Genomic DNA, 14,915 nt, shown 5'->3' on the forward strand with positions numbered 1-14,915 from the left:
ACGAGAAAGGCACATTTACATTGGAACAGCTGCAGGGTCGTTTTCTTGTTTGCTCAATAACGACAGACACACAAAAATTATATAATTATTATAAATATTTTTTTTCTGTTGTACCGAACTCGTACCGAACCGTGACCCCAATACCGAGGTACGTACCGTACCGTGGCTTCTGTGTACTGTTACACCCCTAACACACACACACACACACACACACACACACACACACACACACACACACACACACACACACACACACACACACACAGACAGACACACACATAAATACAGGTATGGAATGAATATCTCAGAACTCTTATTATGTTCAGCTAGCGGCTCATAGTGGTCAGTTTGTCCAAAGAATCTGGAAAAAACTCACATGCATACAACTTACATTAAACGTTCTCTCTCCCTCCCTCCCACCCTCTCTCTCTCCCCCTCCCTCTCCCTCCCTCCCTCCCTCCCTCCCTCCCTCCCTCCCTCCCCCCCAGGGCTCTCTGATAGCTTGTGAGTTCCTGCTGCAGAACGGAGCCGATGTGAACCAGAGGGACATGAGAGGAAGAGGCCCTCTTCATCACGCCACCTACCTGGGACACACTGGGTGGGCAGACTGTCCTCCTACCTCTCTCTCTCTCTCTCTCTCTCTCTCTCTCTCTCTCTCTCTCTCTCTCTCTCTCTCTCTCTCTCTCTCTCTCTCGCTCTCTCCCTCCCTCTCTTTCTCTCTGCAATCATTACAACTAGGTCTCACCTAGCCATGCACCACCAGACCTATCTCCACATTATGTTTACCAGACCTATCTCCACACTAGGTTTTACAGACCTATCTCCACACTAGGTTTTACAGACCTATCTCCACACTATGTTTACCAGACCTATCTCAACACTAGGTTTTACAGACCTATCTCCACACTAGGTTTTACAGACCTATCTCCACACTAGGTTTTACAGACCTATCTCCACACTAGGTTTTATAGACCTATCTCCACACTAGGTTTTACAGACCTATCTCAACACTAGGTTTTACAGACCTATCTCCACACTAGGTTTTACAGACCTATCTCCACACTAGGTTTTACAGACCTATCTCAACACTAGGTTTTACAGACCTATCTCAACACTAGGTTTTACAGACCTATCTCCACACTAGTTTTACAGACCTATCTCAACACTAGGTTGTATAGACCTATCTCAACACTAGGTTTTACTGACCTATCTCCACACTATGTTTTACAGACCTATCTCCACACTATGTTTTACAGACCTATCTCAACACTAGGTTTTACAGACCTATCTCCACACTATGTTTTACAGACCTATCTCCACACTAGGTTTTACCAGACCTATCTCCACACTAGGTTTTACAGACCTATCTCAACACTAGGTTTTACAGACATATCTCAACACTAGATTTTACCTAGCTAACCTATCTGTGTTGTCACCTAAAATGGGACTCTTCATGCATGTTTGCCTCAGGCTCTGACTTTCTTCAGACTCTTTGCTAAGTATAACCCTATGATGTGATTGCATCTCTCCCGCTCACTATCTCTCTCATCTGCTCTCTCCCCCTCTCTCCTCTCATCTGCTCTCTCTCCCTCTCTCTTCTCCTCTGCTCTCTCCCCCTCTCTCCTCTCATCTGCTCTCTCTCCCTCTCTCTTCTCCTCTGCTCTCTCTCCCTCTCTCTTCTCACCTGCTCTCTCTTTCCCTCTCTCTCCTCTCCTCTGCTTTCTCTCTCCTATCATCTGCTCTCTCCCCCCTCTCCTCTGCTCTCTCCTCTGCTCTCCCTCTCTCATCTGCTATCTCTCCTCTCCTCTGCTCTCTCTCCTCTGCTCTTCCTCTCTCTCCCCCTCTCTTCTATCCTCTGCTCTCTCTCTCCCTCTCTCCTCTGCTCTCTCCTCTGCTCTTCCTCTCTCTCCCCCTCTCTTCTATCCTCTGCTCTCTCTCTCCCTCTCTCCTCTGCTCTCTCCTATGCTCTTCCTCTCTCTCCTCACCGCTGCTCTCCTCTCTCCTATCCTCTCCTCTCTCTCCCCCTCTCTCCTCTCCTCTGCTCTCTCCTCTCTCTCTCCTATCCTGTGCTCTCTCTCCCTCTCTAATCTGCTCTCTCTCCCCCTCTCTCCTCTCCCCTGCTCTCTCTCTCCTATCCTCTGCTCTCTTTCCCTCCTATCCTCTGCTCTCTCTCCCTCTCTCCTCTCCTCTCTCTCTCCTCTCCTCTGCTCTCTCCCTCTCTAATCTGCTCTCTCTCCCCCTCTCTCCTCTCCCCCTGCTCTCTCTCTCCTATCCTCTGCTCTCTCTCTCTCCTCTGCTCTCTCTCCCTCTCTCCTCTGCTCTCTCTCTCTCTCTCCCCCTCTCTCCTCTCCCCTGCTCTCTCCCTCCTCTCCTCTGCTCTCTCTCTCTCTCTCTCTCCCTCTCTCCTCTGCTCTCTCTCTCCCTCTCTCCTCTGCTCTCTCTCTCTCTCTCCCTCCTCTCCTCTGCTCTCTCCCTCCTCTCCTCTCCCCTCTCCTCTCTCTCTCTCCCTCTCTCCTCTGCTCTCTCTCTCCCTCTCTCCTCTGCTCTCTCTCTCTCCCTCCTCTCCTCTGCTCTCCCCCTCTCTCCTCTGCTCTCTCTTTACAGTCAGGTGTGTTTGTTCCTGAAGAGAGGGGCGTCCCAGTCGGAGGTGGATGAACAGGGTCATGACCCGCTGAGCATCGCTGTCCAGGCTGCCAACGCCGACATCGTCACCCTGTGAGTGACCTGGTGACCTCATCATGCATCAACCAATCATGACAGACAACCTCACTTTTATTTTATTTTACAAAAGTGCTAAAAACAAATGTACAAAAATAAACCCATAAATCAAAGTCCTCTTTCTCTATCCCCTCTCCTATATCTCTCTCTGCTCCCTGTTCTTCCCTCCTCCCTCTCTGTCCTCCTCCCTCTCTGTCCTCCTCCCTCTCTGTCCTCCTCCCTCCCTGTCCTCCTATCTCTCTGTCCTCCTCCCTCTGTCCTCCTCCCTCCCTGTCCTCCTCTCTCTCTGTCCTCCTCTCCCTCTATCCTCCTCCCTCTCTGTCCTCCTCTCTCTGTCCTCCTCTCTCTGTCCTCCTCTCCCTCTGTCCTCCTCTCCCTCTGTCCTCCTCTCTCTCTGTCCTCCTCTCCCTCTGTCCTCCTCCCTCTCTGTCCTCCTCCCTCTCTGTCCTCCTCTCTCTCTGTCCTCCTCTCTCTCTGTCCTCCTCCCTCTCTGTCCTCCTCCCTCCCTGTCCTCTCTCTGTCCTCCTCCCTCCCTCTCCTCCTCTCTCTGTCCTCCTCTCTCTCTGTCCTCCTCTCTCTGTCCTCCTCTCTCTCTGTCCTCCTCTCTCTGTCCTCCTCTCTCTCTGTCCTCCTCTCTCTGTCATATCTCTGTCCTCCTCTCTCTGTCCTCCTCCTCCTCTCTCTCTATTCTCCTCTCTCTGTCCTCCTCTCTCTCTGTCCTCCTCTCTCTGTCCTCCTCTCTCTCTGTCCTCCTCTCTCTGTCCTCCTCCCTCTCTGTCCTCCTCTCTCTGTCCTCCTCTCTCTCTGTCCTCCTCCCTCTCTGTCCTCCTCTCTCTGTCCTCCTCCCTCTCTGTCCTCCTCTCTCTCTGTCCTCCTCTCTCTCTGTCCTCCTCTCTTTGTCCTCCTCTCTCTGTCCTCCTCTCTCTGTCCTCCTCTCTCTGTCCTCCTCTCTCTGTCCTCCTCTATCTGTCCTCCTCTCTCTCTGTCCTCCTCTCTCTCTGTCCTCCTCCCTCTCTGTCCTCCTCTCTCTCTGTCCTCCTCTCTCTGTCCTCCTCCTCCTCTCTCTCTGTCCTCATCTCTTTGTCCTCCTCCTCCTCCTCTCTCTCTCTGTCCTCCTCCTCCCTCTATGTCCTCCTCTCTCTCTGTCCTCCTCTCTCTCTCTGTCCTCCTCTCTCTGTCCTCTTCCTCTCTCTCTGACCTCTCTCTCTGTCCTCCTCCTCTCTCTGTTCTCCTCCTCTCTCTGTCCTCCTCTCTCTCTGTCCTCCTCCTCCTCTCTCTCTGTCCTCCTCCTCCTCTCTATGTCCTCCTCCTCCTCTCTCTGTCCTCCTCTCTCTGTCCTCCTCCTCCCTCTCTGTCCTCCTCCTCTCTCTCTGTCCTCCTCCTCTCTCTCTGTCCTCCTCTCTCTCTGTCCTCCTCCTCTCTCTCTGTCCTCCTCCTCCTCTCTCTCTGTCCTCCTCTCTCTGTCCTCCTCTCTCTCTGTCCTCCTCCTCTCTCTCTGTCCTCCTCCTCCTCTCTCTCTGTCCTCCTCTCTCTGTCCTCCTCCTCCTCTCTCTCTGTCCTCTCTCTGCCCTCCTCCTCCTCTCTGTCCTCCTCTCTCTGTCCTCCTCCTCCCTCTCTGTCCTCCTCTCTCTCTGTCCTCCTCCTCTCTCTCTGTCCTCCTCCTCCCTCTCTGTCCTCCTCCTCCCTCTCTGTCCTCCTCCTCCCTCTCTGTCCTCCTCCTCCCTCTCTGTCCTCCTCTCTCTCTGTCCTCCTCCTCTCTCTCTGTCCTCCTCCCTCTCTGTCCTCCTCCCTCTCTGTCCTCCTCCTCCCTCTCTGTCCTCCTCCTCCCTCTCTGTCCTCCTCTCTCTCTGTCCTCCTCCTCTCTCTCTGTCCTCCTCCTCCCTCTCTGTCCTCCTCCTCCCTCTCTGTCCTCCTCCTCCCTCTCTGTCCTCCTCCTCCCTCTCTGTCCTCATCCTCAGGCTGCGTCTGGCACGGATGAACGAGGAGATGCGCGAGGCGGAGGCTCCTCTGGGGCAGCCAGGTCAATACTCCAGCAGCAGCCCCACTGAGCAGCAGTATAGGAAGTGCATCCAGGAGTTCATCTGTCTCACCATAGAGGAGTGCTAGGGGGCGCCACCGAGCCACATATATATTATATACAGAATACCTAATGTATCTATTATGTATCCCTCACTGGGAATCCAGATATAGCGTAGATGAAGTTGCCCCTAGACGCTGATCTCAAGTCAGCTTCACCTCATCCTAATAGAAGGTGGTGTGGTGTGTGAGAGTACAGAGGTTAAGTTGCTTCCAGGTCTGAGCTTAAGGGCAACTCCTCGGGGGAACACGGGGCGATCGAGGAGAGAGAGAGAGAGAGAGATAGGCGCACATACCCACGCGCTCGTCACAGGCGCGCATCTCACGTGTAGCGAGACCCCGTTAGCGGACTGTTCTAACCACACCACCTCTACATCTCCTAACCGCTACCACTATGTTACTACATCACACGTACAGTACAGTAAGAGATGTTTTGTTTCAGGACATGTCTAAGCTAACACTAAGCTAACTACATCACACGTACAGTAAGATATGCTTTGTTTCAGGACATGTCTAAGCTAACACTAAGCTAACTACATCACACAGTAAGCTAAGCTAACTACATCACACGTACAGTGCAGTAAGAGATGTTTTGTTTCAGGACATGTCTAAGCGAACACTAAGATAACTACATCACACGTACAGTAAGAGATGTTTTGTTTTAGGACATGTCTAAGCTAACACTACGCTAGCTACATCACACGTACAGTACAGTAAGAGATGTTTTGTTTCAGGACATGTCTAAGCTAACACTAAGCTAACTACATCACACGTACAGTAAGATATGCTTTGTTTCAGGACATGTCTAAGCTAACACTACGCTAACTACATCACACGTACAGTAAGATATGCTTTGTTTCAGGACATGTCTAAGCTAACACTACGCTAACTACATCACACGTACAGTAAGAGATGCTTTGTTTCATTCGACGTCGACGTATCTCTGAAGTCTCCCTGCATTTAACCCCCTGCTACCCTCTCCACGTAACGTCTGGTGGACCTGTACTCTCCGTCGCGGGGGTGCATTTATATATTTAGGGAGTTTTAGGGTTGATCTTGAAACTGTGTACTGTGGCATGATGTAAAAAGGAAGAAAATAAGAAAAAGAAGAAGAAAAAAATAAAGTGTCTGTTGCAGTATGTAAATGGGGTGCGTTAGGTTCACTGACAAACTCAGACGGAGGCGGGCTGGGTAGTTTACTGTGTATATATTGGGGAGTGTGGGAGTTAGATGTAAAACTGTGATGAAAAATACTGAAGGGCTTTTGGGGGAAGAGACAAAACGCCTGCTTTGTAAGATACTTGAGTGAGTGAGCGAGTGAGAGAGTGAGCAGAAGGGAGTGCATGTGTCAAAGGGTGCTGAGAGAGAGATTATTATGCTATGATATTATAGGTTTATGTAAAGAAAAGCAACTGTGCACTTTTCCTATATACAGTATTATGATTTTATGTTTGTTTTCTAGCGACGTTGTTTTGTTACATTGCAGTCTATCATCGACTCAAGTCATCGTTTGTCATCTGTGTTTTATTATTTTATTTTTTATTTATGTCATTCTGCCTGGAGGACTAGTGCAATGCATTCTGGGTTGCAGTTTTTGGAGCGTGTACAGAACAAATTGTGACCGCCAGCGCTTTCGACCACACCACTCGCCGTCGCTTTCGCCCGCTACGGCCTCAAGCGGTCCGGTGCGACCAGCCGGGTCAGGCCTTCTCGCCATACCAGAAACATTTCTAAAACTAACAAGACGTGATATTATATTCACGCGCAGAGCGTCGGGTATTTTCCTCAACAAAGAGTTTGTTCTGCATGCAAAAAAAAGAGCGTGAGCGCCGCTGCTCTGTCGCGTCTGTGCGCTTAATTCTTTTTGCACGTGGACTTCCTACAGAACAAACTCTTTGTGGAGGAAAACACTACTGCGCTCGCTGGCAGCTGGTGCCACAGCTACGCGTTATCGCTTTAACTCTTGCACTGCCACACTACAGAAGGTTAACCCTTTACTATCACACTCCCGACGGTAACCGTCGGGAGTGTGATAGTAAAGGGTTAACCTTCTGTAGTGTGGCAGTGAAAGGGTTAACCTGCTGTTGTGTGTCAGTGAAAGGGTTAACCTTCCGTGTATTGTCGCTTTAATCTGCGTCTCTGTAAATTATTTCCTTTTTTCGATCTCTTTTAAGTGTTTCTTAGCATTACTGTCTTTTAGCTTGCATTATGTAACACCACGAGTGACGACATTTTGCTTTCCTCATCCGTGTTGTTGCTAGGCTACAGCTAGAATATCAGCCCTTTCTATACACCACTTCCAGAGAGGCATCAGTCATTTATTTATGGGAATCCTCGTGATGGTGTGTTCTGTATTCTTTCTTACTTCCTCGATTGCAGTCGTTCAATGTTTACTTATGGTGATACTAATTGCTAAATTATTTGAGTTGATGCGGAACTAACCAGTGATTGCAGGGGGTGAAGCTGTCGGACAGTGTAGTTCAGGGACCGTGTCGAAATCGGGATTCTTTCTCTTGGGGAACGTGTCTCCTTCCATGTCCCCTCGTTCACTCGTCTCCTCAGATCTGAGGTGAACGGACATGTACTGAGCTTGTTCTTTATCCCTGTCCACATGGGTGTGAGATCTGTTATGAGCACGTCAGAGAGAGAGAGGGAGATTTTTAGAAGAGGCACATGTTGAGTGCTTTTCTTAGGGACTATTCGCCTGGTTTCGCAGGCTGGCCGATGCTTATATTCTGCATGTTTTTATCGGAATTGTTTTTGAGAATGCCAACATTATCTGCATTCCGTAGCATGTGGAACCCGTGGAACCTGTGTACCGTATCGTGCAGTCCAGTGAGCGGCATGAGCCATGTCCACTCCTCTTTATTCTGTGTTTGTTTTGGTTTGGTTTTTGCTTTGAAACTTCTTGGACCTCCAAGTTATCCATCCATCCATCCATCCATCCATCCATCCATCCATCCACCCACCCATGGACCAAATCTCTCTCATGGCTTCCTCCTTTTCTATTTTTTAACAAAAAGCGAACCACATTCTTATCACTATTGCTGTCATTGAGTTCTCAATATGTTGGCATGAATTTCTTACCTTGTGTTGTTTATTTATTTTTATTTTTTGCCAAAGATTTTTGAAAGGGAAAGTGTCCTATGTTGTCAAATGATGTCCTTTTGGTTTTTTTTCTGTGTTTTTCTTTTGTACTAAAACTGTTCAGAGAGAGTAGATGCAACATTAGTCTGACCATACTTTGCGAAGTGATGAAAGTGCTAGAAAACAGTATTGATGTTTTCAAATGTTAGAGAAAAAAGAAAGAGAGAAAACGAAAAAAAAGAGAGAGAGAAAACACAAGTGAAAGAAAGTCAGAGATGGGCGTGTGAGACTTCGATGCGGCGGGTTCTAGTCATGTACTGCCATATAGTTCCGTGTCGTAGAGAGTAGATCCAGCCTGGGTGGCTGGGGAGCTGCTGTGACCAGACTGTTTCCAGGGAGACTCACCCTGGTTGATGTGTTAAGTGTTGTCCTTATCGATGTGTGTATTAACATTATGGGGTTTGGTAAAAGGGCGCTTATATAAAAAAACACAAAAAAAACACCATGCTGTACATAATAACGCTTTTCGCATTTTAACTCTACTCCCATCTGCCTGCCTCTCAGCGTCCAACCATTGACCATATTCACACGGCGGCCATTTTGCTCTTATGTCCCAAAATGGCCACCGTGTGAATATGGTCAATGGATCCTGCCTGTTTAATCTGTTGTCCTTTATGTTCTCTTCAAAAACAACAACAATGTCGGAAACATTTTGTCGGGAGTTATTGTTACATAGTTCTGTACCACTCTCTTGAGACATCCTTCTGTTATAGACATTTGGATTAAGACATCCTTCTGTTATAGACATTTGGATTGAGACATATTTCTGTTATAGACATTTGGATATCTCTGAAACATCCTTCTGTTATAGACATTAAGACAGTCTTCTGTTATAGATTAAGACAGCCTTCTGTTATAGACATTTGGATTGAGACATCCTTCTGTTATAGACATTTGGATATCTTTGAGACATCCTTCTGTTATTGACATGTGGATATCTTTGAGACATCCTTCTGTTATTGACATGTGGATATCTTTTATACATCCTTCTGTTATAGACATTTGGATATTTGAGACATCTTTCTGTTATAGACATTTGGATATTTGAGACATCCTTCTGTTATAGACATTTGGATATTTGAGACATCCTTCTGTTATAGGCATTTGGATTGGGACATCTTTCTGTTATAGACATGTGGATATCTTTGGAATACTTTCTTCCTTGTCTTTCAAAACACTGAGAAAAAAAGCAAAATACTGAGAATAAAAGTAAGGAACTCTTCATGAACTAACTCTGTCCCCTGCTTGTGCTGTCATTTCTGTCTCCCTGGTTTGTCTCTGTCGCTGACAACATGCTCCCAACATCAAGTTTTCCAAAATTCCAAATTAATATTTATCTGAAATCTCGCATTGGTGAAACGTGGAACACTGATCCTGATGAACAATAAATGTAGATTTGTGGAAACATTTCCAGAAAATGTTGGGAGAATGTTATTTTTTGGGGTTCTGGTGTCTATTTTTGGTCTGTTAACGCACTGTGGGGTGGCGCTTGGCTTATTCAAAGCAGAAAATAAATACAAATGTAAAAAAAAATAAAAAAAATATTATAAGAACGAGGACACAGTGTCATAGATGCGATGAGTGCACTGCATGTGAGCCACCACTAGGGGCAAAGTGGCTCCATGCGACTGACTGACTGAGTTTGTGATATTGCCGGTCATAGAGGTCACTCACGCCAATAAATGTACACAACAATGTAAACAAAATACACTTGTGTGTGAACAATGTTAAAGATCTTCACGTGTATCAGATCCGGGGTTTAGGATCGAGGCAGGAGCAGAAGGCCTTGAATAATTCAACCAGTCTCCAACCAATGAAACATTTATCACGTGGTCTCATAAGCACTACCATTTGATAGTTCACCATCACTTACAAATATTACCTCTCACGTTTGTATCCGTCAGAAATGTCGTCTTTTCTTTCGTGTGCGTGTGTCGCTCGTCTCGCGTCGTAGGCTTGAGGAGAAACAAATGTAACTTGTGAATGAGAAAGTGAAGAATCTAACTGAGCGTGTCGTTGGTTGTGTTGCTTACAGGAATGATCCCGACAAGAAGCCGGAGAGTAAAACACAAGGATGGAGTGAGTGACGCATCCTGAGCTTTAGAGAGGCTGGGTGTGGTGGTGGTGCTCTGTGTCTTCCTGAGCCATCTCGCTTAGAGAGGCTGGGTGTGGTGGTGGTGGTGGTGCTCTCAGTCTCATCCTGAGCCATCTCGCTTAGAGAGGCTGGGTGTGGTGGTGGTGCTCTGTCTTCCTGAGCCATCTCGCTTAGAGAGGCTGGGTGTGGTGGTGGTGGTGGTGCTCTCAGTCTCATCCTGAGCCATCTCGCTTAGAGAGGCTGGGTGTGGTGGTGGTGCTCTCAGTCTCATCCTGAGCCATCTCGCTTAGAGAGGTTGGGTGTGGTGGTGGTGCTCTCAGTCTCATCCTGAGCCATCTCGCTTAGAGAGGTTGGGTGTGGTGGTGGTGCTCTCAGTCTCATCCTGAGCCATCTTGCTTTAGAGAGGCTGGGTGTGGTGGTGGTGCTCTCAGTCTCTTCTCTGGTGGTGAGGGGTTTCTGGTCTTTGCCTGGAGGTGTCTTGGGCTGGTTAATCTACCTTTGGGCTTTTTGTGGACTGGCATAGACCTGTTCGCTGTCCACGTCAGACTCTGTGTGCGCGCGCATCAAGGGGGCAAAAGGAACATAATCCTGGTCAGAACAACGGGGCAGACTACAATATATTTGCACCATGCTAGCGATCTAAACAATCAATCCATTCCCAAGCTAGATGGTGAAAGACTCGCACTCACAGCCGTGCTGATTTGGCTAAATTACATCCAGCCGTTTTAAACAACCTTTAGTCAGGGGAGTGTCGTGGTTTCTCCATAGAGCCCCGTCTTACTTTTTTTTGCGCAGCAGCTTGCGCCGGTAGGGGGCAACTTAGTCACATGACTCAGTCGGTATTGCTGATTGCGAACAGGTCTATACTCTACATGGTGTTCTGAAGTCTGTCAGTCATCTTCATTCCTGGACTGTGGACTCAGTCATCTCACTGAAAAAAGGCGGAAGAACAAAGTTTAGCTGCAATTCATTGATCATCCGAGGGAATAAAAGGAGATATTTACACAGATCTAGAAGGTCAAAGGCAATATAATAACTGCACCGCAGTCCATTACAAGAAAATGCATAATAGTGCAGAGGAGATCAGTAGGCCCTACATATCCCCTGGCTGAGCTTGTAATGAAAAGCAATGGATTACTGTAGAATAAGCAGCTTGACAAAACCTGATAAGAACAGATGACATTTTCCACACAAATATATTTGCTCTCACAGACATAGGAGAAAGAAAATGTGTTAAGTATGAAAAGCCTCACTAAAATGAAATATTCAGTCAATTACAATAGCCGGCTGTCGAATAGAAAGCTGAATATAACTCCAAAGCCAGTAGGATGTCTGGGAGAGAAGATGATGTAAGTGAAATGGACAGGATACTCACCATTCCGTCCCAGAGTTCCTCAGTCTCTGTTCAGGGAAGGTTTATTGTCCCTTAAAAAGGGTTACTTTTCCTTAATACAGTTGAAGCTTCTCACCCGTAATATCAGATGACATAATTGTGTATCACGACACCTCGATGATTTCATCACCATTATGATCACATTGAAAGACAACAAATGATCATATTGAATTATCGCCCTGCACTACTTTTATCCTTAAATAAAATAATTGGCCTACGAAAAGAAAGACACTTCAAGGATGAGTTTGTTATCTAAAGTCAACAAGGAGAGTGGTCTCTAACGCATCGTCCTGTAGAACCAGACGGAGGAACTCCATGTGTTCGAGGCTTTTCCATCTATGGGACTCTGCACTTTCATGGCTTTCAGAACTGATTAAATACTGAGAGGAGGGTGCTGCCCTCTTCTGGCTGAAGATGGAATTACAGAAGGCCGTGACCCACAGTGTTTGCTGGTCTTTGGTGCCTCTGTGTGTCATTGAAACATAAACTGCATTGTGTCGTTTTGGGAGGGACATTTTAAAATTAATAAACATAAATACGTTTATAAATTAATCAATATTTTCACGACTGAATTAACGAGTACCCCCTCTTAAGATAACACAGTGCTACTTTAAAAAATACCCAATGTCTTCTCATTTAGCCGGCAGACGGTCTCCCCTACATATCCCCCTGACGGTGACCCTGCTATCTCCCGCTGTGCAGGTGATGTCGCCCGTCCTGACGTCTTTCGGCAGTTTTCTCTCCTGGCTTCCTTACAGCCCGAGAAGCTGAGGAGGCGGAGCCTTCAGTTCAGCCGCTGCCAGAAGCCGTAGCGCCGCCACGTTGCCGATCGACTCCTCCGGCTGTGATCCGAGCGGGCCGAGGGGTGTCTTTTCCTCAGACGGGTCGTCGAAACGTTAAAGCAGCGCGATGTCGTCTCCTTTTGGACGAGAAAGGGAGGGAAGCTGTAGAAGAGACACAAGACGGAGGCACATTCGATGAGCGCGAACTCCAGAACGGTCTTTTTCACCCGATGACGAGGATCCCGGCTGGGATCGAAACGTTGTCACCGGTCTAATATATTATATTATATTATATTATATTATATTATATTATATTATATTATATTACCAGAACCGATAGACAACACAGTTATCAAACTACTTTATGGAACGTTCCAGAACCTAGACAACACAGACAACTGCTTTATGGAACGTTCCAGAACCTAGACAACACAGGTATCAAACTACTTTATGGAACGTTCCAGACCCTAGACAACACAGGTATCAAACTACTTTATGGAACGTTCCAGACCCTAGACAACACAGGTATCAAACTACTTTATGGAACGTTCCGGGGCCTACACTGTAAAAAATAAATGTTTTTTCACTGGAAATTCACTATTATTTTACAGATTAGCCTACGTTAAGTGTAAATGCCATAAAAATACAGTAAATTACCTTTTATCAAAATATTAACCATTAAATAAAGGTTGTAATCTGTAAATGTATTTGATTTTACTGTGATTTGACAGTAAGTATTTGGCAGCCGTTGCTGCCATACATTTACCATTTTTTTACAGTTTTCTTTTTTACAGTGTAGACAACACAGGTATCAAACTACTTTATGGAACATTCCAGAGGATAGACAAAACAGGTATCAAACTACTTCATGGAACATTCCAGAACCTAGACAACACAGGTATCAAACTACTTCATGGAACATTCCAGAACCTAGACAACACAGGTATCAAACTACTTCATGGAACATTCCAGAACCTAGACAACACAGGTATCGAACTGCTTCATTGAACATTCCAGAACCGATAGACAACACAGGTATCAAACTACAACATTCCAGAACCTAGACAACACAGGTATCAAACTACTTCATGGAACATTCCAGAACCTAGACAACACAGGTATCAAACTACTTCATGGTACTGCAGACATGCGAGTGTCCTATGCTTGAATCTAGATACTGTATATTGTATATAGACATGGAGGATGTCCAGAGCATTCAGATACAGGTTGTTCTTTACTTAAAGAGTATCACACTATATATAGGTGTACTGTATGTGTGTAAATGAAATGGTGAATTTTTTTATATACTGTAGCGCCCATTCAAAGCGCTTCACAATTTCCCCCTCACATTTTACCCAAGGTGCCAACCTGCTCATCGGGAGCAATTAGGGGTTAAGCATCTTGCTCAAGGACACTTCGACGCGGGAGGAGCTGGAATCGAACCGGGAACCTCCGGATTGCCAGATGACTGCTCTACCTCCCGAGCCACTGTGTGTGTGAGAGAGAGAGCAGATGATAGGAGAGAGAGAGAGGGGGGAAGAGCATATGAGAGGGGGGAGAACAGATGAAAGGGGGGAGGGGAAGAGGAGAGGAAGAGCAGAGGAGAAGTGAGGGAGAGGGGAAGATGAGAGATGGGGGGGAGGGAGGAAACTATCATCCATGTTTTGAAGTTCAGTCCATCAGAGAAAGAGAGAGGTTATGAGACAACAACAACAATGTCAGTGGTCTCTGTCTGGTTTGTAACTAAATTAATGTCACTAGCAGCATGAAGGTGTAACTCAGCGTGTGATACTAGCTCTCAAAGTAATTTATTCATTCAACTATAATATTTGTAGATTCTGCTTCTTGTGTGACAATTTTTACACAGAGGATGTGGGAACCTACATGTTTTCTTAGAGCGGACGTCACTGGATTCTCATCGCTCAGTCTTCCTTCTTTCATTCCAGATCTACTTTTATTCCACTTCCACTTTATATCACATTTAATATTTAAGAAAACATTAATACAATCTAATTTGTAGTTGCACAGGGACACAAAAATAAATAAAATATATATATTTTATTATATATTTTAATTCAATGAGCTTTGTAAATATTTTCAAAACGTTATCACGACCATACTACTCTGTCAGGTCATATTGGTGAAATCTTGTCCTGTTCAGCTTTCTTGATTTTCCAAATCAAAGACGTCACAGAATCAACAGCATCAATGCTGCCTCACTATGCTCTTATTTCCATCCCATGCTTTTAGCTTGATCTGAATATTATTATTTTCTTTTGAAAAGAGCATTTTGGTTGTTTTGGTAGACTTGCTTTGACATTTTCAAAGGTGTTTGAAATGTATGCTAATTGTTACCTTCGAAACGGTCCTGCGTATCTAGTTTCTAGCCTGTTTTTATTTCTGTTAAACAAACGAGTGTAGCGCTTGTTGGTCCTCTGCCATGGACAATAAAAAATATTTCATGAAAGTCTAGGCCTGCGTTAAAGTGTTTCCAGCAGTAGGCTATACTTGCGCAGATTTGATGCTTCTGCATATAACAAAAAAACTAAAATGGTTATTGAATGTTACATTTGGACTTGCATTTCATGCAACTGAAATGACAAGTTGTTCAAAATGAACTCTTCTCACATAGCCTATGTCTGCATTTTGAATGAGGGAGGGGTGAGGGGGTAATTTGAATCCTAGAAGGTGGACCGGGCAGAAG

General features: G+C 45.9%; 1 protein-coding gene across 1 annotated transcript in view; it reads left to right on the forward strand.

Moving 5' to 3' along the window:
- The window catches only part of acap3b (ArfGAP with coiled-coil, ankyrin repeat and PH domains 3b), a 35,068-nt gene extending 21,341 nt beyond the window's left edge, over positions 1-13,727 (forward strand). Inside the window, exons 13-17 of the mRNA XM_084316406.1 lie at positions 489-598; positions 2,605-2,715; positions 4,677-4,738; positions 9,977-10,020; positions 12,132-13,727. Coding sequence (XP_084172532.1) covers positions 489-598; positions 2,605-2,715; positions 4,677-4,738; positions 9,977-10,020; positions 12,132-12,200 — 396 coding nt within the window. The 3' untranslated portion in view covers positions 12,201-13,727. The remainder of the gene's footprint in view (positions 1-488; positions 599-2,604; positions 2,716-4,676; positions 4,739-9,976; positions 10,021-12,131) is intronic.
- The last annotated feature ends 1,188 nt before the right edge of the window (positions 13,728-14,915 follow it).

Source organism: Notolepis coatsorum (assembly GCF_963971535.1).
Source record: "Notolepis coatsorum genome assembly, chromosome: 6".
In the NCBI taxonomy this organism is placed as follows: Eukaryota; Metazoa; Chordata; class Actinopteri; order Aulopiformes; family Paralepididae; genus Notolepis; species Notolepis coatsorum.